Source organism: Martes martes (genome assembly GCF_963455335.1).
Source record: "Martes martes genome assembly, chromosome: 9".
In the NCBI taxonomy this organism is placed as follows: domain Eukaryota; kingdom Metazoa; phylum Chordata; class Mammalia; order Carnivora; family Mustelidae; genus Martes; species Martes martes.
The window spans coordinates 14,688,773-14,714,137 of NC_137896.1; the positions used below are offsets into that span (position 1 = coordinate 14,688,773).

At 53.6% G+C, this 25,365-nt stretch overlaps 2 protein-coding genes across 2 annotated transcripts; both read left to right on the forward strand.

Moving 5' to 3' along the window:
- The first annotated feature begins 1,019 nt into the window (after positions 1 to 1,019).
- On the forward strand, positions 1,020 to 5,867 carry WFDC5 (WAP four-disulfide core domain 5). The gene is made up of 4 exons (XM_080814660.1): positions 1,020 to 1,186; positions 4,392 to 4,532; positions 4,612 to 4,752; positions 5,137 to 5,867. The coding sequence occupies exons 1-4, from the start codon at positions 1,102 to 1,104 to the stop codon at positions 5,139 to 5,141; spliced, it is 372 nt and encodes a 123-aa protein (XP_080670786.1). The 5' UTR covers positions 1,020 to 1,101; the 3' UTR covers positions 5,142 to 5,867.
- A 9,114-nt stretch (positions 5,868 to 14,981) lies between these two features.
- Positions 14,982 to 21,608, forward strand: KCNS1 (potassium voltage-gated channel modifier subfamily S member 1; the record flags this gene model as incomplete). Its single annotated transcript, XM_080814740.1, has 3 exons — positions 14,982 to 16,007; positions 18,480 to 18,941; positions 21,456 to 21,608. The coding sequence occupies 3 exons, from the start codon at positions 14,982 to 14,984 to the stop codon at positions 21,606 to 21,608; spliced, it is 1,641 nt and encodes a 546-aa protein (XP_080670866.1).
- Between the last annotated feature and the right edge of the window lie 3,757 nt (positions 21,609 to 25,365).

Consider the following 25,365-nt stretch of genomic DNA (forward strand, 5'->3'; position numbering starts at 1 on the left):
AACAGAATAACCTCTTCATTTCTTAGGGTCAGATGAAGTAATGCCTGGCTTCCAAGGCCCAGAAACTGATGGGGATCACGGGCAATGACCGAAGTCCCACCTTGGTTAGGAATCAACTATGGGTCCTTGAGCCAGTTCCCTCCCATCTCTGACCTACTGTTCCCCCATCTTTCAAGTGGGAGGGTGGCGAGGATGATCTTGACCTCCCCCAGTCGTGGGAAGGTACTATGGTTCAGTGGGGGCCTCTGTCTGGGGCCCCAGAAGACCCTGAGCCCCAGGGCTTCTTCCACCAAATGCAGAAGCCAAATGATTTGAAATCTAAGGTGCTGTCCTTGGTGGTGACGATTTCTTGCTCAGGATCTCCTAGGGCCACGGAAGGGGTCCCAGAAGCCGCCTACATCTGCTGCGACCAGTCACCTCAGCCAAACAAACAACCACCCTGAGCCCTGAGCCAGTCCCGGGCAGAGGGCAGTTCTACCAGATGCCACTGGATGTGATTCACCAGTGGTAGGAAGGTCTCTTTCTCTCCTCTCCACAGAAGCCCAGGAGGAGAGGCCGGAGCTGGCCTCACTCACTGTGCCTGCCCCGGCCCACGTTCTCCAGCAGGGAGCTCTGACCTTAACCCTAATTCCTCCTCGGCATCCAGAGCAGTGCCACCCCCTTCTTGCCATTCAAAGCTGACTCCTGTCCCCCCCCGCCTATGCCACTGCTGGGGCGGCAAGACCTGAGAGAGCCAGGAAAGGGATCTCCTGCCTCAACAACCTTCATTCTTTATCCGGATGAGAACAACTGAGGCCCGGAGAAGGAGCCGGCTTACTGGAGATCGCAGCCCAAGTCCAGCAGGCAGGACTGGATCCTGGCCCCCAACACCCAGCCCCTGCTCCCACCCACCCATCTTCAGCTCTTGCACAAGCACACTTGCCCTGAGGCTTGTGGACAGGGGGTGGGGCCAGGACTAGGCAAACAAGAACCACACCATCCGCCTCATCTCCTTCCTCCCCTGATCCTCCCCTGACTCAGCTGCTCTGGCCTCCCTGGAGCTGCAGGGGTCAATTTAGGGGCCCCGGGCCCCTGGCCTTATTAAGTGCCTGTAGCAGAAACATGAGGGCCTGGAGCCTTCTCCTCCTGGTGGCCCTCCTGGCTTTGGGGAGCCAGCTGCCTGCTGCCTCCGCCAGGAAGAAGGGAGGTGAGTGTGGGCGGCTTCCTCTGCTCCAGGGACAGGGTAGTTCTTACGTCTCTGGGGAGAGTGAGGGTTGGGGGAGGCAGTGCAGTGTGACGTCTGTGTGTGTAGCTGGGGATGCCGGCTTCTGGATGCTTCCAGCAGCTGGTGTTTTGTTGGTACATCTCTGTGCTGCCAGCCTGCCCCGTCTGCAGCTGTGAAGGTCTTCCTGCCAAGGTCATGGTCTCGTCTACACATCTGAGTGTGGGATTGTGTGTGTCTGTGCACACGCGTGTCTCTTTGTGTCTCTGGGGGAGTGGGGAGCAAACCTGTCCATACCTGCTCTTCCCTCATGGTCTCTGTGGATTATTAGGATCCGTGGGCCCACATGGCAGCGCGATGACCCTCTCTGTCATCTTCTGTTGCTACCGAGGCTGTGCCTGGCCTGGCCGTTGCCCATCTTGTTTCCAACTTTCTCAGGTCCTTCCCGGGTCCCAGAGTCCAATCGGTGGCGTGAGGGACTCCCAAACTAGGTAGGGCTGTGGTTTCTGGGATCTTTTGGGAGGAAGCTCTACCCCTACCTCTCTTCTCCCAAGCCTCCTCGAAAAGGCTGGGGCTGACCTGTTGACAGGTGGGGGACGTTGGGGCTGCCGGCAAGGCTGGACAGGTGCCTCCCCACCTGGGGAAGGCCTCCGCTTCCTGCTTTTCTGGGACTGGAACGCCATGACCTACATACACCCGTGAATCCCTGGCCCTCCCTTGGGGGAAGATGACAGTAATGGGGACAGGTTCCCTCCTCCACAGTGCTGGGGAGCAGCACCCAACATCCTCTCTGCCCCCTCTAGCCTAACTTATGCCTTCCTCTGAGGCTGGGCTCTCTCTCTGGGGCACGAGCTGGTTTGGGGAGCAGAGTGCTCAGGCCCTGGCTGAGGAGGGAAGGATGCCGGTGAGTTCCAAGGCCAGACCCCTGCTGGCTGTGATTCACGTGGCTCCTCACTGAGATGCTGAGAGATTGGGACTATTTTTATCCCCATTTTGCAGCTGAGAAAACTGAGCCACTTGAAATGCCAGTTCTGACTCTCTTCCTGTCTGTCTATTCCTCAAGGCTCAGCTCCCGGCCCCTCCTCCCAGGAGCTCTCCTGGCTGCATGACCAGGTCCCCTCCCCTCCACCCCAGCCCACAGGGAGACCCTCTTAGACTTCAGGCCACTCCTCTCGGCTCACTCCCTGAGGCCTGAGCTCCTCTGGCCAGGGCTACCCCCCTGGACCTCAGAGCCTCCTGGGGTCTCACCTACTCCCAGCCGGCGAGGAGGGGCTTATTGGAGTAGGGGGCACCCTCACAGACTAGCTGCCCTTTCTCCAGCAGGGGGCACAATTCAGTGTAAGACAACCGGATGGCCCGGGTGAGGTGGGTTTTGAGCACTTGCTGTGTGAGCAAGGTGTCCCCTGTGCGCGTGGGCGGGGCTGGAGGGGGAAGGGAGACGCAAGGTACAGTCCCAGCACCGGCTGCGGCTGCTGCTGGGGGCTCTTGAACCTTTTCTCAGATGCTCAAGTGAAGGCCTGGGACCAGCCTCCATCCTCCCCAGGACTCAGTGGTGGCCGGAGCAGAGGGGTAAGAGGCCAGAGGACTCAAAGTCCTAGCTCAGGCCCCTGAGGGTCTGGACAATCACTGCCCTTCCAACACTTGACTTTCTCCTCTAAGTGGAAGAAGATACTGATTCAAGTATACTTGAATACTTGAAATACTTGATACTGCATGGAATCTGGAAATGGCCCAACATCCTAACAAGAAAAATGGCTAGATCAGCTCTGAGACAGAGCATTCTAGAACCATCAGAGAACCAAGTTCAAAGACCTCAAAGACCAAGTTCATACGGATCCCTGACACAGGCCACATGTAACAGAACAAGCACACAGTCCAGGTGTGGCCGATAGCAGCCGGCCACGTGACAGTGCAGCAGCCTGAGGACAGCTGACGATGCTGGGAGACCCTTGAAAATCCTTCCTTTCTAACAGTCGCTGAGCTGCGGGTGCTCTGCATCAAAGACTGTGCCTCGGTCTGATGGTGAGAGAAGCAGGAACGGGATCTATTCTCGTAGCCTCCGGCCAAGGGAGAGAAGCAGACAGATAGACGCAAAGTCACAAACTCTGAAGGAAAGAGTGCGTGGGAGGGAGGGGGGACTGACCTCATTAGTCTGGGGGGGCGGGGGTCAGAGAAGGAGGGCCTCCCAAGGATGCCGTGTTTCCACTAGAGGAGAGAGCACCGTGCAGAGCACCCAGTAAAAGCAAGACCCCTCCAAGAAAAGCAGCTGGGAGCAGAGCAGGAGCCCCGGATGGAAAAGGTGTTGAGGATGAACACAAGGAGGTAGGCAGCCCTGGGCCAGGCACGACCTTGTTGGCCCAGATGCCGGTGTTGAACTTCATTTGTTGCCATGCTTCATGTCATGTCATCTGAGTCTCAAAGCAGCCCTGGGAGGAAGGAGTCCAGCTTCCCACTCCACAGGCAGAAAACTGAGGCTTGCCGTCAAAAAAACAAAACCAAAGAATTTGCCAGCCGTTGGCAATAACGTGAATGGACCTTGAAGGTGTTACACTGAAGGTGACAAATCAGGCAGGCAAAGATGAATGCTGTGTGATCTCACATTGGAATCAAGAAATCAAAACAAACAAACAAACAAAAACCAAGCTCTTAGAGAACAGATTGGTGCTTGCAAAGGGGCATGGGTAGGAGGTAGGGGAGGTGGAGGAAGGGAGTCAAAGGTACAAACTTCCAATTATAAGAGAAATAAGTCATGGGGATGTAATGGGCGACATGGTGACTATAGGTAACTTACTACATTGCATATTTGCAAGTTGCTAAGAGAGAAAATCTTAAAAGTTCTCATCATAAGAAAAAAATTTCTAACTATGCATGGGGACAGACGCTAGCTAAACCTGCTGCGGTGATCATTTCACAATATGTATAAATATCAAATCATTTTGTTGTACACCTAAAACTAATAAGTTATGTCAATTATACTAATAAAAAATTTTAAGTAAAAAACAAATAAAAGCAAGTCTACTTACCCCCCACCCCCGCAAAAACAAAAACCAAAAAAAAAAAACAAAAAAGCTTGCCAAAGGACAGGCAAGAAATAAGGAATAGAGAATTTGGATCTCGTGAGTCCCAGCTCGGTGCTTACTATATGACCCGGAGCTGCCTCCAGCTACAAGACTTGGGGGTTCTCTTGCAGAGAAATTTGGGGGCTGCCCACCGGACGATGGGCCCTGTCCCCTCTCGGTGCCTGACCACTGCATGGATGACAGCCAGTGTCCCTCAAGGATGAAGTGTTGCTACAAAGCTTGCTTCCGCCAGTGTGTCCCCATGGTCTCCGGTGAGTGTCCCTCTCCGCCCTGCTTGGCGCCCAAGCCCCGGGGCTGACAGGGCAGGGCTTACCAACCCCTGTGTTGCAGTGAAGCGGGGCAACTGCCCCGAGGACCACCTGCACTGCCTCAGCCCCAAACAGCACCTGTGTAACAAGGACTCAGACTGCAGGGGCTCCAGTCGGTGCTGCCTCGGGGCCTGTGGCCGAGACTGTCGCAACCCCGTCCGAGGTACGTTCCTCTGCACCTGGGCCATGTTCTCTCCCTCTCTTAGCCCCAGCATTAGATGTTCTTCCAGGTCCATAAGTCTAATGGGACACTCACCTTCCCAGGAGCCTGGGGCTGCCTACATCAGACCTGGGAAGTGGATGTGGGGGAGGGAAGGGGTCCTGTTGGGACTCTTTGGGACCTGGAGGAACTGGTGATCCTCCGTTCTCTTGCTGATCTCACAACGGCTCTGAGCTTCATCTGGCCCTTGTGAAGGAGGCTGGGCCACCCTGCCTCAGTGCCCCCCACCCCCAGGGCTGGGCTGATGGGGTGGAGGGAGGATACAAGTTTCTAAAGACCCCAGAGTCCTGCAATGGGGGGCGTAACTCTTTCCTTCTCTCTCCCCAGGCTAATTCTGGTTTTGGGTCCTCAGGATGGGGTCTCTAGCAGGAAGAGGTGTTGATGGGGGCCTGGGACCCTGCCACCCGGATACCTGTGTCTCTGCTTGCGGCAGTTCCAACCTTCTGATGAACACTGATCTGCTGCCCCCTCCCTTGCCACCCATCCACCCTGGTTTCTCCTCCTGGGAGTCAAGGTTCACAGATAGACTCCCGTCATGCTGCACCACCGCCCCGTCTCTTTGCGTGTTTCTCCACCTAAAATGCCCAACTCAGGTAGGCCCCTCTTTGAGGGGTCCAAACCCCTCCCTGAGGCAGCCCAGCCACTTCGAACGTATGTTCTAGCAGAGTTTTCCAGACATTATCTATTTGCATACCCCTTTCCACCGTTCTTGCCACACCCGCAAAATAGCATCGTGATATCTTGTGTACTGCCTACACTACGAGTTATCTAATGTCTCTCTCTGAATGGACTCACTTTGGTATATAAATAAGTTTATTTCAAAAGAAAACCTTGACATCATCACTATAAATGGAAAGGCAGGATCACTTGCCACAAATAAAATGTAGTTGTAAAAGCAAATGCAGTGAAAATAGCTAAGGTCCACTAAAGTGAATGTTGTCAGATGAAACGATATTACATAATGGTATTAAATTCTACCTAGATGCTGCCGCCTACCAACACGGTGAGCCCGAAGGCTGCTCTCTGTGTCTGATAATAAACGAAGATTAGCAAAGGTTAAAGACACGTTAAAGACACAGATCTCAAAACTGGGACCTCTTTCGTGGGGTAATCAGAAGGACCGAGAAGACAACTTTCTCAAGAGTCAGTGTTGTAGAATGTTGCATCCAGGTCCGCCCTAAGATCATTTCAAATTGCTCCACATTTGGGGAATGCTGCTTGAACAGCTGGGATGTCTCCCATTGGACGATACCTCATTCACCTGGATTTCTCAAGGGTCAGTCTGTAGTCTGGGTGTAAGAGGGCAGGGGAGGGGGGTCAATGAGAGAATGACAGCCATCCCAAGGGACACTCTTGGAACCAGAGGGCTGGATTCCTGGCTGTCCCAGTCACCCAGGACTCACTCTGGGGAGGGGCGGGAACCAGGCAGATTCCTCCCTGCTTTACCTGCTGGGTTTCCTCTTGTGCCCTGATAGAATCTGGGGTTGGCCAGTCCACAGTGCAGGTCAAGTTGGGAATCCTGGGTTTTCTTTCCTTGTTCCTTTGACGTGGTAGTGTGGTCACAGGTGAGTCACCACTCAAGGATTCTGTTTGCCCTGTTGGAAGGTGGAGAGAATCCTGTTTCTTCACTGCCATAGTCCTTCTCATGGGGTTCAAGTGGCTGAACTCAAAATCAGCAAATGCTGTTTATAGGGATACATGCTGAGACCCAAGAGAGGAGGAGGAGGAGAATCTGTGGGTCACTGATGCCCTGTGAGCTTGGATATTTCCTTTCTTCTGGGCCTCAGTTTCCCCATCTATAAACTCAAGCGGTCGACACAGATAATAGGGTACATTGCACTGTTTGCCCAGAGACGCCTCTTCCCTCCCCACCGCTACCATGGCTTCCCTGGGGGGAGAGCACCCATGCCCCGCCCAGGGGTTTAGGGCTTCGCCCTGAGACTGATGGGATGTGGGCTCAAGTGACATGCGCCAGTCCCAAGGCAAGGCACCAGCCTTCTCGAAGCTTCGGCCCTCTGCCATGAGAAGTGCTTGCCCAGAAGCCGCTGGTCTTGGGATGAAGGAAAGCTGAGGCAGGCCTGAAGTTGAGTTGTGATAGGAAACCAGTGAGTTGGAGGGGTTGGGGAGGTCGGCATTTCTTAGAGATTTATAACAGTGAGAGCTTGTTGAATTCAGATAATGATTGTGACTCTTGAGTGAATGCCCATTCCATGCCTAAAACATCTCTAAAACACTCTAAAACATCATTTCATTCATCCATCCCATAACCCCGAGGGAGGTGGGCATGCTTATTGACTTTTGACAAGAAGAACTTTTAAGTTAAGTGACTTGTGCAAGGCTCCCAGTTACGAAGTAGCCAGAATTCAGCCATATCGTATTCCCCCTCAGCTATTAATAAAATCAGCAACAGCTGAAATGAAAGCCCTGACCCTGTGCTGGGTGTCACTTTAATCACTTCACATACAATCTCGTTACGTCCTTGCAGCCTCACTGTGTAGGCTTCATCATTTTCCCCCATTGCACATATGAGGAAACTGAGGCACAACGAGGTCGATTTGGCCAGGACTGTACAGCTGATAGGTAGTGGAGCTGGGATTCAAAATCCAGCAGCGGGATGCCAAAGCTGACATCCTTACTGACCACACTAATTACATCCCATCTTTGAGAATTCCTTCCAGCTCTTAAGACTCAGTTTGCACATCTGAGACATGGGAACCCCAAAGAGCCAAGACGTCAAGTGACCAGTCTCAGTTCCAGGCAGCTGGACCCCAGTGCATTGCCCTGGGTTTCTTTCCTGAAAGGCGTCAGGAGGAAAATTAGGGGACCCCAGGAGAAGGATCCCAGGCAAGCGGGTTAGAATGCAGCTGCTTAGGCGCCCAGGGCTGAACTGAGGCCCTGAGTCCTGAGCTAGGATCTTGGAGCAATAGGAGGTGACGAGTCACAGGCCAGGGCTTCTCTGGCTATAGGTGGCAGCATCTACACAGTCTCTCCCAGAGTCTCCTGCTACGCTTCTTAGCCAACTAGCTACCTGCTCCCTCAGGTCTGGGCATTGGGCTTGGCAGTGCCAACTCTGTCCTCAGCTACCAAAGTCCAGTCCCTCCATCTCCATCTCCACTGCCCTTCCGGAAAGTGTTCTGGGAGGCTGGACATCTGTGTCCAGGATGCTGGGTCTTCAGCCTCCAATCTTGCTTTCCTCCCTCACTCATTCAAAGTTTGCTGAGCACTTAGTAGGGGGTCTAGAGGGTATCATCACAGAGCTCATGCACTAGAGGATAGGACGAAGCCCCAGCTACAGAGGTGGACAAGGTCCTTCCCAGGAGACTGTGGGATGCCGGGAGAGCCTAGCTCAGCCTGGAGACCAGAGGTTTCCCAAAGGAGGTGATATATGAATACTGAATATTTGATATTGAATTTAAGTAGGAGTTAGCCAAGCATGACACTGCGAGTCATCCATTCTCCCCTTCTTCCTTACCCACAGAAATGTCCCCATTTGGAAACATCCAGCCATCTCCTGCCTTCCCCCAGCCTCCTGGGATGCTGGTGACATTCTATATTTTGACTTGGGCAGCATTCACATGGATGCACACATTTGTAAAAACTTAATTCATTTGTAACTTAAGATCTACTACAAGAACATTATACTCTAACTTTAAAAAGTAAAAATTAAGTTTTTAAAAAAAAGTGTTTCCCTTGCAGCTAGAGATGACCATGGGCCCCAGGACTGGCCAGTCAGAAGTTTGAGGAAGTACTGGGAGGGGCTTCCTAGGAAGCCCTTGTAGTCTTACCAGATGAGACAGATCTGTCTTTTGCCCATCATCCATTTGTACTTTGTCCAGAATTCTGGAACATGGATGCTGCAGCTAGAACAGCTATCTGGCGATTGTCTTAGGTGGGGATTGTCTTAGGTGGGGTCCCTGAAAGCAGATCTTTAGATGAAGATTCATAGGATGGTGATGGTTTGGAAATGTTCCAGAAAGAATGGGTCTGGGAGTGGAGAGGTATACCAAAGGGTGGTAAGGGGAAGGGAGGCCAGCAGGAGTGTTACAACAAGCAGGACGGGGAGACGGCGGAGGGGGAGGGTTGTAGAGACAAGAGTAGGTGACTCTTTAGAGCTGTCCCGTGGAGCAAAAGAGTTGGAACATTAATGTCTCTATACCCATCAATCATCAGGTAACAACCCTGGGCAGGAGGACATCGATTCCCAGGCATTTCAGGCTCTTCCTGTGGGCAGGCAGAGCGAGCTGCAGCAGCCTCCAGGACTCTTTGACAAAGAAATACGGGTACCAGCTGTCAGGAGGGAAAGCGTGCCAGGAGCCAGTGTGCACAAAGGTGGCAAAGGGATCTGAGGGGATATGGACAAAACATGAGCCTCACCTGTTACGGGGATGAGAGCCACACAAGAAGAACAGGGGAGGAAAAGTCAAGGAGCCTGGGTCTTCAGAGCCCTTCCTGGACGGCTGTACCTGGACTATGGGAAAAATCACCTCCTCTCCAGAGAGGCCACCGTGGGTCACTTTGTGCTCCTGGAACTACAGTGACTCATAACTGAGATGCTGGGTAAAGGAACGGGGAAGAGTTTGTTCCTGGAGAGGAAACAGCCATGTGCTCCTTCTCAGCACACTCCTGAAAGGGGGGCGTTGTTCCCATTTTACAGATGAGGAAGGTAAAAATCCAAGCGGAGACATCACTTGGCTCATGATCCCACAGCCATTCAGTGGTAAAGGCAGGCTGCAAAGCCAGTGTATTCATCATCTTTTCCTGGGTAGCAAATTACGACTTCTGCAGCAGCTTAAAACAGCACACATTTGATATTTCGTAGTTTCTGGCACCACTTAGCTGGGTCCTCAGCTTCGGGGGCTCACAAAGCTGAAATAAAGGTGTGCAGCCAGGGGCTGGAGTTTTAACAGAGTCTTGACTGCAGAAGGATCCACTTTCAAGTTCATATGGTTGTTGGCAGAACTCCAGTTCCATGAGGGCTACGGGGTTGATTTCCTCAGTTTCTAGTTCATCGTTGGCCAGAAGTTGCCCTCCGGTCATTGCCAGAATGGCACCTTGCTTCATCAAAAACAGCAGGAAGTCAACCTTATGTTACCTAATCCTGGAAGCAACATTCCCTCATCTTTGCCATATTCTGCTCATTCGAGGCAAATCAGGAAATCCTGCCCAGGCTCCAGGGGAGGGGATTACACAACGGCATGAATACCAGGAGGGAGACATCACTGGGACACATTCTAGAAGCTGCTTCTCACACCTAGTCTACTTAATTATAAAAATTTCTGTACTTTATGCAACATCAAGCTTACTGTTTAGGGTAAAACCTCATGGATTCAGATGGGCGTTTCCGGCCAGGGACTGAAGGAGAATTTGAGGCATAGCCCATTCATGGCACATAATGGTTATGGCTACCCCCTTTAGCCTCAGAGGTCCATAATGCCCCTCTTCCCATTCCTATCACTCATGAATTAATCTACCACTCCATGTACTTCCCACATGATCTGGGGAGGAAACCAGATCCTAGCTGTGATCTGGGGATGAAACCAGATCCCAGTTTCCATGTCTTCTGCCCTTGGGAAAGAGGTCTGTCTTTTCTCTTTTTGGAAGCTACTGCTCAACTCCAGGACGGAGGTACCCCCTAAGTTTAGGGGGGCAGTGAAGGCTACTAGAGAGTACTGGACCAGGAAATAGAAGATCTGCTTCTCCGCAGATCTACTTCAGTTTCTTTGTTGAAAAAACGAGGTAATTAGGCAAGATGATTGCAAACGTCCTGCTCTAACTTCTTACTTTGAGGGAAGGACTGAAGTGGAAGAGCCTAGAGGTACGTGGTCCAATATGGCAGACACTAGCCACATGAAGGCACTAAGCATGTGAAATGTTATTAATCCAAATGAGATTCACTGTACGTGGCTATAGGAGGCAGAATTCTAAGATGATTCCCAGGGACCCTCTCCTCTCCCTCTCCCCCCATATCATCTCCTCCTCTTGAGTGTAAATGGAACACGTAAAATGTGTTCTCTGAGGAAAGGGAGACGGTCCTGGGTGGGCCTGTCCTAAGCAGGTGAGGCCTTTAAGAGCAGAGCACTTTCTCTGGCTGGTTGCAGAAGAGGAAGTCAACACTCCAGGTTGCCTGAAAGAAAGCAAACATCCATGTTGTGAACTGCCCATGGGCCACGTGGCAAGGAACTGCAGGCAGCCTGTAGAAGCTGAGAGTGATCCGCAGCAGACAGCCAGCAGGAAAAGGTGACCTCAGTCTTGCAATAGCAAGGAAATGAATCCCACCAACAATCTGTGAGCTCAGAAGTGAAACTTCAGATGAGAACCACAGCCCTGGCTGACATTGACTTTAATGTGTTGAGACTCTGGGTAGAGAATTCAGTCATGGTGTGCTCAGATTTGTGACCTAATAGGAACTGTGAGGTAATAAATCTGTATTGTTTTAAGTTGCTACGTTTGTGGTAATTTGAATATTCTGAATTTCCCAGACTTAGTACAAAATGAAAAATATAAAATACCTCCTTGGTAATGTCTTTATTGATCCCATGTCGAAACAGTATTATTTTAAATATTCTGGGTTAAATAAAATATATTATCAAAAAATGAATTTCGACTGTTTCTTTTTATTTATGTTTTAATGTTATCCAAAAATTTAAAATCATATATGTGGCTCAAACTCTATCTAGGCGACAGTTATGTTCTAGAGGTCTCAAAAGTCATCTGTATGACCTTGGGTGAGTCACCCCACCCTCGAAGCCTTGCATTTCTTGTCTTTGAGGTTGGAATAATAGCACCTATCCACAGAATACTGGCAGCATAAATGAGATGAGGCTTGTAGGATACTAGCCCCAAGGCAAGGTCTCAATAAATGCCGGTTATTGTTATTATTAATAACAATATCTGTGAAGTGGGAATCCTTGCTTGTATCCAGGTCCTAGTCTCCAGCACCTCTCTCCAGCCTGACACAGAGGAGACACTCAATAAATGCTTGTGGATTATATAACCTTTTTTTTTTTAAATTTTATTTTTAAGTAATCTCTACACCCAACATGGGGCTGGAACTCACAACCCGAAGATTACACGCTCCACCCACTGAACCAGCCAGGCTCCAGGGATTACGTAACCTTGTCAAAGCTCTTTGGCACAGTTCTCCCTTACCATCCCAACCCACTTGGAAGGCAGAAATCGGGGGGCCCGTGGCCGGGCGGGGAGACAGAACTTTGAGGGGAGCAAAATATCTGCTCCAAGCTTCACAGCCCAGGGGACTCTGGGGGAATGAGGCCACCTCCTCCAACTCCCGGATGCAGATTTCCGCCTGCTGTCCTGGGAGACACGAGTTCCAATCCCAAAGCCACAAAGCCAAACTAAGTGACCTGCACAGGTGACGGAGCCTCATCTGTCCCTGTCAGGTTTGTGTCAGGAATAACTAGGATAAGTGACCTGAAGCTGAGTACCTGGCACATTCTAAGGACGCAGTTTTACGGAAGGTATTATTACTGCCGTTGTTGTTTTTTTTTTGTCAGCGATGCTCCGCGACTCTCCGGACTAAACTCCCTCCCTCGCGGGATCCCTTTCCTCTAAATGACCCCACCTCCCCTGGTCCCTGACTGGGGAGGATGTCCTGGCTCTTCGGCCCAGTCTCCAGACACCACCCCCACCCAATCGAGTCAGGAATAGAAATCACCGCCTCCGGCAGCCCGCGGTCTCCCTCCCTCTCTCCCCCGGCAGCGATCGATGTGGCCTCCGCTGCGGGGGACAGAGGAAGACACGGAAGGACGGGGCGGCGGGGCCTCCGGCAGCAGCGACGCTCCGCGGGGCAGCAAGGGCAGAGACGAGCCCGGCCGGCCAGCGGCTCCCGGGCCTCAACGGCTTCGCTTTCCGAGACAGACGCGCCCGGCCGGTGCGCCCCGGAGGGGCCTCGCAGGTAAGGAACCTCCCTCGGGAGGGGCGTGGCCCGGGAAGGGGCGGGGGCTGCAGAGTGGGCGGAGGGGGGCTGCCGGGGTTCGGTCCCGCGCCCCCTTGGGGAGACCACCCCTCCCACACCCAGGGGGGAGCCCTGTGGGGCGGCCAAGCTCTGGGGTCTGTCCTGTTGGTTCATCCATTAAATGGGATTAGAAAACCTCCCTGGCAGGGTCGGTCTAGGCATTAACCCTAGTAAAGTGTGTATGGAGCCCCGCGAGGTGACCAGCACATAGTAGGTGCTCCAAGGACGTGTGTGGAGAGAGCCTTGAATGGAAAAGCCTAGTTTCCTACCTTAACTGTGCCCTGGACTAGGTGGGTGATGTTGAGCAGCTCACTTAATCTTTCTTACTGATACTCAGATTCTTGTTGGGGAAGGTTTGTTGAATTAATTACTCCAATTAATAGAGCAGGAGGGTGAGTTCCAGAAAGAGAAAGGGATTTGCCCGCAGTCATGCCGCTAATGGGTGATGCAACTGGGTCGGAAGTTTCATCTTTTGACGCCAGGTGCAGTGGAGGAGGTGGGAGCGGAGCTGCATCCCGTCCGTGTCCCAGGTACTCACTGTGCACGGATTCTGTACCAGGGGCCACTGTCCTGCCCATAAACATCCTACCCTAGTTAATCCTCATGCCCTCTCAAGGAAAGTGTGATGTCCCCCGGTTTACAGATGGGGAAACTGAAGCTCAGAATGGATCCCCTCGAGGGTCAACTGTAAGTTGCAGACTCAGAATTTGAACCCAGGTCTGACCAGAAGAAAGTGCAAAGGACTGACATTTATTGAGCACCTACTGTGTTCTAGGGGCTTCACACACACACTCACAGTAACCTTCCACCCCATGTGCTATTCTCCCTGTTCTATAGATAGAAGAGCCAAAGCTCAGAGTGGGAGGAGCCTGGCCTGAGGACACAGTAGTGACAGAGCTGAGGACACGACCCTTATCCTGACCAGCTTAACTCCAAGCCTAGGGTAAGTGAAGGGCACCTCACCTGACTCGCTGCCAGGCACGGGGCCAGCCGCTTGATGTACCTCCAATCCCCTGTCCACCCTGGGAAGCAGGCATCGCTGACGGGATGGTGCAGATGGGATTACCCAGGATCAGGAAGTGAGTCACTAGCCCTCAGCTCCGCCAGAGCTTGGAGACGTGGGCAGTGGAAGGATCTAACATTTTCTGGTATCAGAAAGGCGGAGCACTTTGCACAAGCTACTTTAGTCCTCCAGCCTGCCTTGGGGGTAGGTGCTTTTGTCTGCAGTGTGCATTGTGTAGGAAACCAAGACCTGGAGAAAAACACCTTCCTTGAGGCCCTAGGTGCATCAGGGGGTGGAGGTAAACCCCAGGTTTGGCTGACTCAGGGCAACAGTGAAACAGATGGGTAATTCACTGAACCCCTTCAGGCCCCATAAACACAATAGTTTGTTTAATCTTTTAACCACACTTGAAGGTGGCTATATTTATCTCGACTTGACAGTTCAGGGAGGTGACATGACTTGTCTTTGGTCACAGAAGAAAGTCAGTGTTACATCTGATTGACTCCATGGATGCCTTAAATGGTCTAAGCCCATGGCTCTCAAATTTGACCATGCATCAGTCACCCTCCACACTTGCTAAAACACAGACTGCGGAACTCCATCCCGAGTTTCGGATTCAGTAAGTCTAGAGCCAGCTGAGAATTTGCATCTTTGACAAATTCCCGGGTGGCGTGATGCCGCCAGTGGAGGGGACACACTTTAAGAATAATGGGTCTCTACTGATGCTCCCAAACCCCCTGGGTGGTCAGCATTAGTGCCCTCATTTTGCAGAGGAGGAAACTGAGGATCAGAGTGTTGGTGTGTCCAAGAGCCCACAGGAAACCCCTGGCATATGACAATCCAAGTTTGGGAAAGGGAAAGAATCCTATATGAGCACCGCCCCCTGGGGGGTGCCGGGATACCCTACCATTCAGTCATTTTCATAATCCCCTCCCCCAAGATAGATCTCAGCACTTTTTCTGTGCAAATGAAATGGGGGTGGGAAGCCTCAGTGATTTGGCCAAAGACCCTCGGTGGGGCAGTAAGGGGCAGTGAATCCCAAGCCTGAATTTTGAGAGCAGAGGGTACTTGACACCTCCTCTGCGCCTGCCGCACACCAGAGCGGGTGGAAGGGACAGAGGGTTTAGCCCCGGCCTCCGGGAAGGCAGGCCCGGGGACCCCCCCGCAGCACCGCTGTTCCGGTGTCCGCAGGCCATGGTGAGCGAGTCCCCGGGGCCCGGCGCCCGCGTGCCCTGGCGGCGGAGCGACGAGGCGCTGCGCGTGAACGTGGGCGGCGTGCGGCGGCGGCTGAGCGCCCGCGCACTGGCGCGCTTCCCGGGCACGCGGCTGGGCCGCTTGCAGGCGGCGGCGTCCGAGGAGCAGGCGCGGCGCCTGTGCGACGACTACGACGCGGCGGCGCGCGAGTTCTACTTCGACCGGCACCCGGGCTTCTTCCTGGGCCTGCTGCACTTCTACCGCACCGGCCGCCTGCACGTGCTCGACGAGCTGTGCGTCTTCGCCTTCGGTCAGGAGGCCGACTACTGGGGCCTGGGCGAGAGCGCGCTGGCCAACTGCTGTCGCGCGCGCTACCTGGAGCGGCGCGTGGCGCGGCCGCGCGACTGGGACGAGGACAGCGACACGCCGAGCAGCGTGGACCCGTGCCCGGACGAGATCTCCGACGTGCAGCGCGAGCTGGCGCGCTACGGGGCCGCGCGCTGCGGCCGCCTGCGCCGCCGCCTGTGGCTCACCATGGAGAACCCCGGCTACTCCCTGCCCAGCAAGCTCTTCAGCTGCGTCTCCATCGGCGTGGTGCTGGCCTCCATCGCCGCCATGTGCATCCACAGCCTGCCCGAGTACCAGGCCCGCGAGGCGGCGGCCGCCGTGGCCGCGGTGGCCGCGGGTCGCGGCCCGGACGGCGTGCGCGACGACCCGGTGCTGCGGCACCTCGAGTACTTCTGCATCGCCTGGTTCAGCTTCGAGGTGTCGTCGCGGCTGCTGCTGGCGCCCAGCACGCGCAACTTCTTCTGCCACCCGCTCAACCTCATTGACATCGTGTCGGTGCTGCCCTTCTATCTCACGCTGCTGGCCGGGGTGGCACTCGGCAACCGGCGCGGCGCGAGCGGCGAGGACCTCGGTGACCTGGGCAAGGTGGTGCAGGTGTTCCGCCTCATGCGCATCTTCCGCGTGCTCAAGCTGGCGCGCCACTCCACGGGGCTGCGCTCGCTGGGCGCCACGCTCAAGGTAGGGCCCCTGGAGCTGGAGAGCAGGGCGGGGCTGCGGGGCAGGGGGACCCGAGGGTGACCAAAGGGCAGGTTAGCAGGTGAACTTCGAGGTGTGCGGTGTCCAGGCACACAGTGAACCCAGGCAACACCCTCTGTGCCAGGCACAGGGCTGGACGCCAGGTGTACATTTCCCATCCCCTCTGCCCTTCCCAACAGCTCTTTCCCAGGGGTGAAAACTGAAAGCCGAGGCAGAGCTTTGCTTTTCTTTCTTTAAAAAGAAAAAAAAAAAAACCCACTAGACAGAGGTCACTTTTGGTCTGTCAAACATCAGATAATACATAGTGCAGAAATTTGCAAAGCAGGACGCTAACTGGCTTCTCTGCTGAGCCTTTCTTCTGGCGTTATCCGGGGGCACAGATATGGTAGGTCATCCTTGACAGGCCAAGTCCAGCAGCAGCCCCAGAACTAACACTGAGTGCTAATTCAGTGCCAGTTTTACATCCACTGTCAGTGTCATTCTCAGGAAAACTTCCTCAGGAAGATGTGGTTATTTATTCCTTCCAAGAGCTGAAGAACCTGAGGTCGGAAAGTTGGCTTTCTAAAACCTGGTTGCAATTTACTGAGCACCCTTCTGGTGCCAGGCCCTGCCCTGGGGGGTGCGTCACTGCTCTGGCCAGCTTAACCTTGAAGGGGTGAACTCAGCCCTTCAGAGGAGACAGAGGAAATTTGAACAGTTTGGACAGAGGCCTGGAGAGCGAAAGGATGCTCACCGGGAGGGGACATGGGAGGAGGGGTGCCCACTGATGAGGTTGCAGAGGTGCGTGGGATGGGGTACTGGGGGACCGTGGACTCTTGGTGCAGGATTTTGAACTTTGTCCCAGGGTAATAGGAGGGGTTCCAGCTGGGGCCAGGATTATTGTCACCACATGGCAGATGTGGAAACTGAGGCTCTGGGAGGTGACAGGACTTGTCAGAGATCCCTCAGTAAGTTGTAGAGTCCAGAGAAGAATCCAGCTGTGCCTGACTCCAGTGCTTCCTGCTCCTTCTCCTGCAGCTCTAGGCAGGCCCCCTAAGGATCTCGAGGAAACCCCCCCTCCTCCCTGACTTTGTAAATCCTTTTTCAAGCCCTCATGGCAAGGCAGCCAGGATGCTGGTACAGGCAGGCTGATGTGAGGAGAATTTGGGGGGCAGTGGGCAGGAACAAGGACTTCCATTAGCCACATCCCTGAACTCAGTATCTCTCCAGGGAAGATCCCTTCGCCCCAGAGCTCTGCCTTGCCTCCAGCCATGCAGGGAGCCAGGGCCCGGTGCCACCAGCTTTTTCTGCAAGGAGGGAGAAGAGCATTGATTGAGGCTGCCAGGGTCCAAGACTCGGGTGTCAGACTCCTGGCTGCTCAAAACAAGGCCCCTGACCAGCAGCAGCTTTCTCAGTACCTAGAAGCTGCTAGAAGTGCAGAATTTCTGGCTCTACCCCAGACCCACTCAACTGAGTTCTGCCTTTTAAACAAGATCCCAGCCTGATTCCTTCACACGTTACAATTTGGGACTAGGAGACTACAAATCTAGACCGGGGGGTCTCAGCCCCAGCACTACTACATTTGTGGAGAGAGACTTCTTGGCTATGTGTGCAGAGGCGGGGGTGACTGTCCTGTACATTGTAGGATGTTTGGTGGCATTGCCGGCCTCCTCCCAGTGGATGCTGGCAGCCCAGCTGTCCCGGTTGTGACATTGCCATATGCTGGGGTGCCTGGGTGGCTCAGTTGGTTGAACATCTGCCTTCAGCTCAGGTCATGATCCTGGGGTCCAGGGATCAAGTCCCACATTGGGCTTCTTGCTCCCTCTGCCCCTCCCCTGCACTTGTGCTCTCTTTTTCTCAAATAAATAAATAAAATCTTTAAAAAAAAAAAAAAGTATTGCCATATGTCCCCTGGAGGGCAGATTGCCCTGTTTGAGGATTGCTGCGTGGCCTCAGGGGCAGAGCACATGTCTGTGTATATACCCACAGGCAGATGCGTGCAGTGGGTGGTCCAGGGAACATATATCCTGTCAGCTTTCTTGAGAGGCAGAGTGTATTTTTGTACTTGTCAGAAAGGAGGTAGACCAGCCAAAAGCACATGAAACCAACCCTTTGCATCTGCGAAATACAGACTGTAGTTCTCCGTTGGTTCTGTTATGGTGTAGAAATCACAAGCTTGTTATTAACTGGCTGGTGCCACTGGTACCCCTGCAGTAGAAGAAACCACTGTGGCTTAGCCAGCATCCTGGACAACACGCGTTAGGTCCGTGCTCACTCCCAGGGAGCTGGCCGCCTCTTGTGGTTGAAAGAGCTTAGCTTGGAGTCAAGGGACCTGGGTCTTAGCACCAGCTCTACTTTGCTCTTTGATTTTGAACCTGCCCCTTCTCCTCTCTGGGCCTCAGTTTCCCCCATATGCTCCATACCAGGTCTGTGGGCCCACCCACTTCTGACTTGGCTTCCTATACTCTCTTCCAGCACAGCTACCGCGAGGTGGGCATCTTACTGCTGTATCTGGCCGTGGGGGTGTCCGTGTTCTCTGGCGTGGCCTACACAGCTGAGAAGGAGGAGGACGTGGGCTTTGACACCATCCCCGCCTGCTGGTGGTGGGGCACGGTGAGCATGACCACCGTGGGCTATGGGGACGTGGTTCCCGTGACGGTGGCTGGCAAGCTGGCGGCCTCAGGTTGCATCCTGGGGGGCATCCTGGTGGTGGCGCTCCCCATCACCATCATCTTCAACAAGTTCTCTCACTTCTACCGCCGCCAGAAGGCTCTGGAGGCCGCCGTGCGCAACAGCGACCCCCGGGAGTTTGAGGACTTGCAGAGCAGTGTCGACGGGGTGTCCGACGTGTCTCTGGAGACGTCCCGTGAGACCTCCCAGGAGGGAAGGTCTACAGACCTGGAGGCCCAGGCCCCCCGTGGGCCCCCAGACTCTCAGGTTTGCTAAAGCCAAGGCTTAGTGTCCCCCTTCCCACACTCTATAGTCAGCTGAACCAGCAGTGATCCCTCCCTGCTTACGGCATCCGTGGCGGCCTGATGGCTCAGGACTGCTCACCCACCGTGAGGAATGACTCCCAGAAGCCAGCTCTGTTCCTGCCAAAGGCCCGGACCAGGATAGTGTTGCCCTGGGTTCTTGAGCCTGGAGAACAGCCCAGAGAGCCCCATGTCCGGACCTCCCAGCTCCCCGTGAAGCAGGCATGAGCCAAAGAGAAAGCTGGAAGGCTGCTGACGGTTCCTGAGCACCTACCTACCCTAGCCTACTTGGCCCCCTGTTGGAGAATAATGAAACTGACGCCCAGACAGGTGTCAGGACTTGCCCAAATGTCACCGAACTAGTGGTGGTGGAGCCAAGTTTGGACTCCAGGCTCACTGCTCTGCCAAGACCGATGTTCCTCGAACGCCATCTTTCTTCTGCCCTCACAGAGTTCGCATGTCCTTCTACGGGGTTCACCGATCTCCAGAGTTGATTCGCTGGGTTCAAACCCTCTGTCCGGGCTAGGGGAAGGACCAGACAGGGGATTCCGGTGGAGGAGTGCTGCCGCTCAGCTGTGGTTCTCTTCCAGGAGCTTCCAACGAGAGTCAGCTCTCAAAGATGAGGGCTGGGAGGAAGGGAGAGGAGCGGTCTCCTCAGCTGGTGGGTGAGATTTGTCCCTCAGGAGTCCTACAGCTTCCTGCCAGGGCTGGCTTGAGGTACAGACTCTGAGGGGGTCCTGGCCTGTCCCATCCTAGGACGTGATGTTTGAAGAGGACACCCCCCTGCCCCAGCTCCGGACCTTGGCCCATCTGTCAGGTGGCCACAGTCTGTGCCCCACAGGAAAGTGAAAGGCAGCGTGCCGGCAGTCACCACCTTCAAGCCAGCTCAACTCTGAGCGTTGGCGGCAAGGGGCTGCTATGCAGGGACGCCTGCGACCCCCGCCCAAGACTGACTTCAGCATCTCTCTCCTTCCTACCGCGCAGGCCCCAGTCCTGCCTTGACTTACCACCCAGGCAGACGCTTGAGACCTCCGCCCCTTTCAGCCAGCTCCAGCCCCCTCATCCCTGCTGGGGGCATCGTATGCTCACCTGCTGAATCCTCGCTACTTGCTGAGACATTTGGGAGGGAAGGGTTCCCCTAGCCCTGTTCACATCCTGTTCCTAAAACACCCATTTCCGTCCCGTCGTCGTCTGCCTCTGGTTGTCTGTCCCGCCGCGCGGAGCTTCAACATGGAAGACGGTACCTGGTTGAACCCAGGCTCGAGAGGGGAAGGTAGTCCCTGAAACGCTACTCACAGATCAGCTGGTTCGTACAGCACGTTGTGTGCCGGGCCCTGGGGAGGACGGGGAAATGACCAGACAGAGGTCTTGCCCTTGAGAGGGTGTAGACAAGACTGAACAGAAGACTCTCCCGGTTCTTTCAACCCCTCCCTCCTTATTTCATTCATCCAGCAAATATCTTTTGGAAGATTCACAAGCTGGGGCTTCCCCTGTGGCCTGCAGACGTGTTTTATTTAGCTGAACAGTGTCTATATATATATATTTTTTTGTTGTTGTTGTTGTTTTTTAAGATTTTATTCTTAAATAATCTTTACACCCAACATGAGGCTTGAACTCACAACCCTGAGATCAAGAGTCACATGCTCTAACGGACAGAGCCAGCCAGGGTGCCCCTTAGTATATTTTTTTTATTTTGAATGCCTTTGGGTGAGGCACATTCTCTCCATTCCCCATAGTGTGCCCACGAGATACACACACACACAGATACACTCACACCCCACCACCACTTCTCAGATAGTCTTGACACGCCTGCCTCTGATTCACAGGCTGCTCGCTAAGTTCACAAGATACAGTGGGGAACAAAATACAGATCTCTATGTCCGTGAGGCTCACAGACGAGGAAGGGAGGTGGATTTAAATCCAGTGATCCCATGAATACGTAATAGTGAGCTGTACTAGGTACAGGGAGCCAGAGGCATGTCACGTAGCAGGGACCATGAATGGGGGTCAGAGAAGACTTTCTTGAGGGCGGGGCACGGAAGTCCCGAAGACTCTCTCAGAGACTTTCTCGATTTCAGCGGCCGTCACACGGAGGAACAGTTAATTAGGCAAGAGGGGCTCCAGGAAGTGTTTTCAGGCAGAGGGCATGGCATGTGCAGGCCCCGTGTGCAGAGGAATCCGGGTCTCCAGACTGAGCACAGGCTGGAGCCGAGGGGCCAGACGGGACTCCCTGCGCACACACCAGCCCTCCTGCACGCTCCCCGTGTAACATCCAGGCCCCGCTCCGCCCAGGTCGGGGCACAGAGAGGGGACGGCTGCCCCCCATACCACCCTTGCCGAACGGCTGAACGTATCAAGGAGCCAGATAGCTTCCAGACTTTCTGACCCCACAGACAAGGCCCTAAAGCTCGTGGAGGGCAAGCTCAGGTGAGATTCACCTGGCCTGCATCCCTCACCAGGTCGTGGGCTGTCCTGGCAGAAAAGCGACCTCTCGCTCCCACTCCCGGCTGAGGAAGAAAGCCGAAATGCCGCTAAAGAGACGGGGCCCAGGGACCTGTTTCTGGCTGTACCAGAGCTGGCTGCCGGGCGGGCTTTCCGGGTGGAAGTGGAGGGTGAGGGATACGTAGAGTGACTCAGAATCCGCATCCTCTCGGTCCGGCGGTGGGTTTGGCACAGGTTGGGAGGGAGAGGAATCCAGCTGGAACTAACCAGGTCAAAAGGAGCAAATCATTAGAGGACTGAAGTGACGAGCAACTGCTACCATGAGGGTCTTTGGTTACAAGCAAGAGAAACGGCCTCTGGGACCCCTGGGGGGCGCAGCTGTTGGAGGTCCTACTCTTGGTTTCAGCTCCGGTCGTGATGTCAGGGTCGTAAGATCAAGTCCTGTGTTGGGCTCCGAGCTCAGTGAAGAGTCTCCTGAGGTTTCTGTCTCCCTGTCCCTCTCCCCCTTCCCCTGCTTGTGCTCTCACTCTGTCTCTCTAAAGTGAATGAATAAATCTTTAAAAAAAAAATTCTTTTAAAAAAGAAACTGTCTTATGGAAAAAGAATTTCCTGGAAGGTGTATGTGTTTCCTGCGGCTGCCATAAGGCAGTGCCATAAGCCTGATGGCTTAGAACTGTAGAAATTTCTTCTCTGACTGTTCTGGAGGCCAGAAATCCAAAATCAAAGCGTCAGGAGGGCCACACTCCCTCCGGAGGCTCCAGGGGTGAATCATCTTGCCTCTTCCAGCTTCTGGTGGCTGCCCGTGTTCTTGGCTTATGGCCATGTCCCTCCATTCTCTGCCTCAGTCGTGATGTCCCCTTGTCCTCTGTGTGCACCAGTCTCCCAGGACTTCTCTCTCAGAAGGACCCGAGTGATGGCACGGAGGGCCCACCCAGCAGATCCAAGCTGATCTCATCTCCAGACCCTTAACGTAATCACATCTGCAAAAAAGACCCTTTTTCCAAATAAGGTAACAGTTACAGGTTCCAGAGATCAGGGTGTGGACATATCTTTGGGACCACCATGGAGCCCACCACAGAAGGGTATCAGTGGAGTTCACCCAGTCGAAGAAAAAGCTGACTGAGCCGGCCTCAGGACATGTAGGAAGGAGGGGAGCTCTGGTGACCTCTATGTAGGACTCATAAGTCCTTTGTTGGGGACACTGCCAGCTAAATGCTCAGCCTTCCGTCACCTTCCTCCCCTGTGTCATTCTGCTCACCGTTCCCAATCCCAGCGGAGAGCTTGATTTGCGTAGCTTGGGGCATGTGCCTCTCCCTCGGTGGAGACGGAGGGCAGGGCCCCTGGATTGACACCTGCAGCAGACCACATGGGAGGGAAGACCGGTAGTTACCCAAAGAGGTCATGTGACATCACCAAAATAAAGGGGAGGGTTGTTAGGCAAACTAGCAGATGTCCCCTGCATTCCCACCCTTGGCCGCCCAGCACACTTCACACTCGCTCCTTCCCAGACACACGGTTGAGAAAAATGTTTGTAACATCGGGAACCTATCATGTACGTGACCCAAAGCACCCTTGGTGCGGTCCAGGCCCCGTGAATGTGATTGGCTCAGTGTAGTGGATCAGGCTGCTATCTTGTGGAAAAGCACCATCGAAGTCGTTCCCGGGCAGGTCTGGCAGGCTAAGGTGTTTCTGAGTTGACTAGTAAAAGAAAACCGTTATCCCTTCCAACGAATAGCAAAATGCTTCCGGCAGTTTCTGCTTCTTGGAATGGAACATGAAGCCAGTAGATGCCTCTGAACTCCAGGGACTGTACCGAGGGGCACGTGCCTGTCCCAGCCGCTGAAGTTGGCATTGCTGTTTGATTACAGCAGCCCGCTGCCATCCTCCAGGACCGGCCGATTTCGCTCCAGCCAAACGGGGGAAGCGAATGGTGTTTCGATGGGAGTCCTCACCCTCCAGGGTCTTTGGTTGTCTCTGCTGGCTCCCCAAAGCTGTGGTACTGCTTTGAGTTTTCTATCTCAGAACAGTTGTTCAGTTGTACCTGTTGGTCTTTTATATTGTGCCTCCGTGGGTCAGGGAGCCAACGTGGGGATCTTTTCTAACTATCACTCAGAGATGGGAGATCTAGCTCTCTGTGATAGGGACAAAGGCCAGAATACTGTTTTTCACAGGGTTGGTGGACGTATGGTGGGACTCTCAGACCCAAGAAATTGGTATTAGCTCAAAGTTCTTTATCCAGTGCTCCCTGAAAAGTCTGGATGTTTCCCTCTCTTCAGTACCCAGTTACCATGGTAAATGGCCACAGGGCCTTTTGGAGAAGGCAAGAAAAATGTTTACATTACACTCGGGTAGTAGCATAGCAGAAACCTTCTCCAAGGGCAAGTCGTGTATCCTTCATTCGAGGGACTTTAGATCAACAAATGAATTCAAGCCTAGGTGTTAGGTGATGATTGATTTTCGTTTTGTTTTGCTTTGCTTTGTTTCTTATGTTTTATTGGTTATACAATTAAGTCAGAATGGTGGTCAGTTTTACCTTCTCCGGACCCTCCAGCAGAGATCCTGCCTCATTCAAAACCTGCCGAATATTATGATGACCATTTTCACTTACTTTCTGAGGCACCTAAATGCCAACACCTGGCCTCCCACACCTCTGCATTCTTCCTTCCCTTGGAGGTCAGGGAACGCTTCACCAAGCCCACCTGATGACTTTCCTCGAAGCAAAGGTGAAGTTTCTGGGTCCAGTGAGGTACACAGAGGGAAGGAGGCACAAAGTAAATCCAACCCAGCATTCCTATCTTCAGAAATCTTTGAATCCCTTTCTCTCTATGATGTCAAGGGATTTGGGGCCTTTAAATTTCATTTCACACGGGCCAGCATTTGGTCCAAGTTTGCTTTAGCCAACCCAGCAACAGTCAGAACCCCGCCAGCATCCGGAGCTAGCACCGAGAACGCAGACTCTCCGACCCACACGTCAGTATCAAGATCAGTCTGGTCCAACGTTACGTTTCTCCTTCCTTCATCAGGCACCGCAAAAATCCTTTCCCACAAATATTCCCCAGATTTTGGCTGGTATCACCGATCAGTTTCTATAGCTGTGTGTGGGTCCAGGATTCTTCCACCCGGCGTTGGAGATCACCCTGGGTTTCTCCCACATCCCCTGTATGGCCGTCCCACTGCTCAGAAGCTGTACAGCAGCCTGCACAGTCAGTTACCAGCTTCGGTGTTTGGAGATCTCAGCCCCGCAGCAAGTCGTGAGGTTCCTTCACCGCGGTCACAGACATGCTGTACGGTTCCTCCTTTGTCTCCCCTGCGACACACGCACGTGCCAATATTTGGGCTTGTTTTGTTGACTTTCCCTTTACATTACTCTACGCAGTTGAAACAAAACATTCTATCCCACAGCCTGGGCATTCCTCATCTCCTTAAAACTGAACGGTGGCAGAAGCTGCCCTTTCTCGGAGAGCCACATTCTCGGTGGTCAGATGACACCAAGCATTGCGGGAAACAGCCCTCCGCTGCCGCATCCCGTGGGCTGCTCTCCAGGGCCAGGGCACGACTGTAACCTCACTGTTTCGCCCTAAGAAAGCCCAATTGCTTTTAATACCCCACACTTCCTGGAGGCTGTGGAGTAGAACTCCATTCTGCTTCCAATTTGTCTATGAGTTAGGGGACTTTGGTTACAAAACAGAGAGTCCAACTCTGGAAAACTTGAGCAAAAAATGGCTGCATTGGAGAGATACTAGATCAGGTCAAAGTCAGATTAAACAAGCAGGTTTGAGAAAGATAGGAGTGAGGGTAACATGGGGATGGAGGTGTTCAGAGCCCACAGATCACCCTGTTAGGGGCCCTGCAGCTAAAATGCCCGAGTGACAACACTCTTCTCTAGCTAAAAATTCCCAGAGAACGGAGTCTAGCTGGACTAGTTTGGGTCATGTGCCCATTCCAAG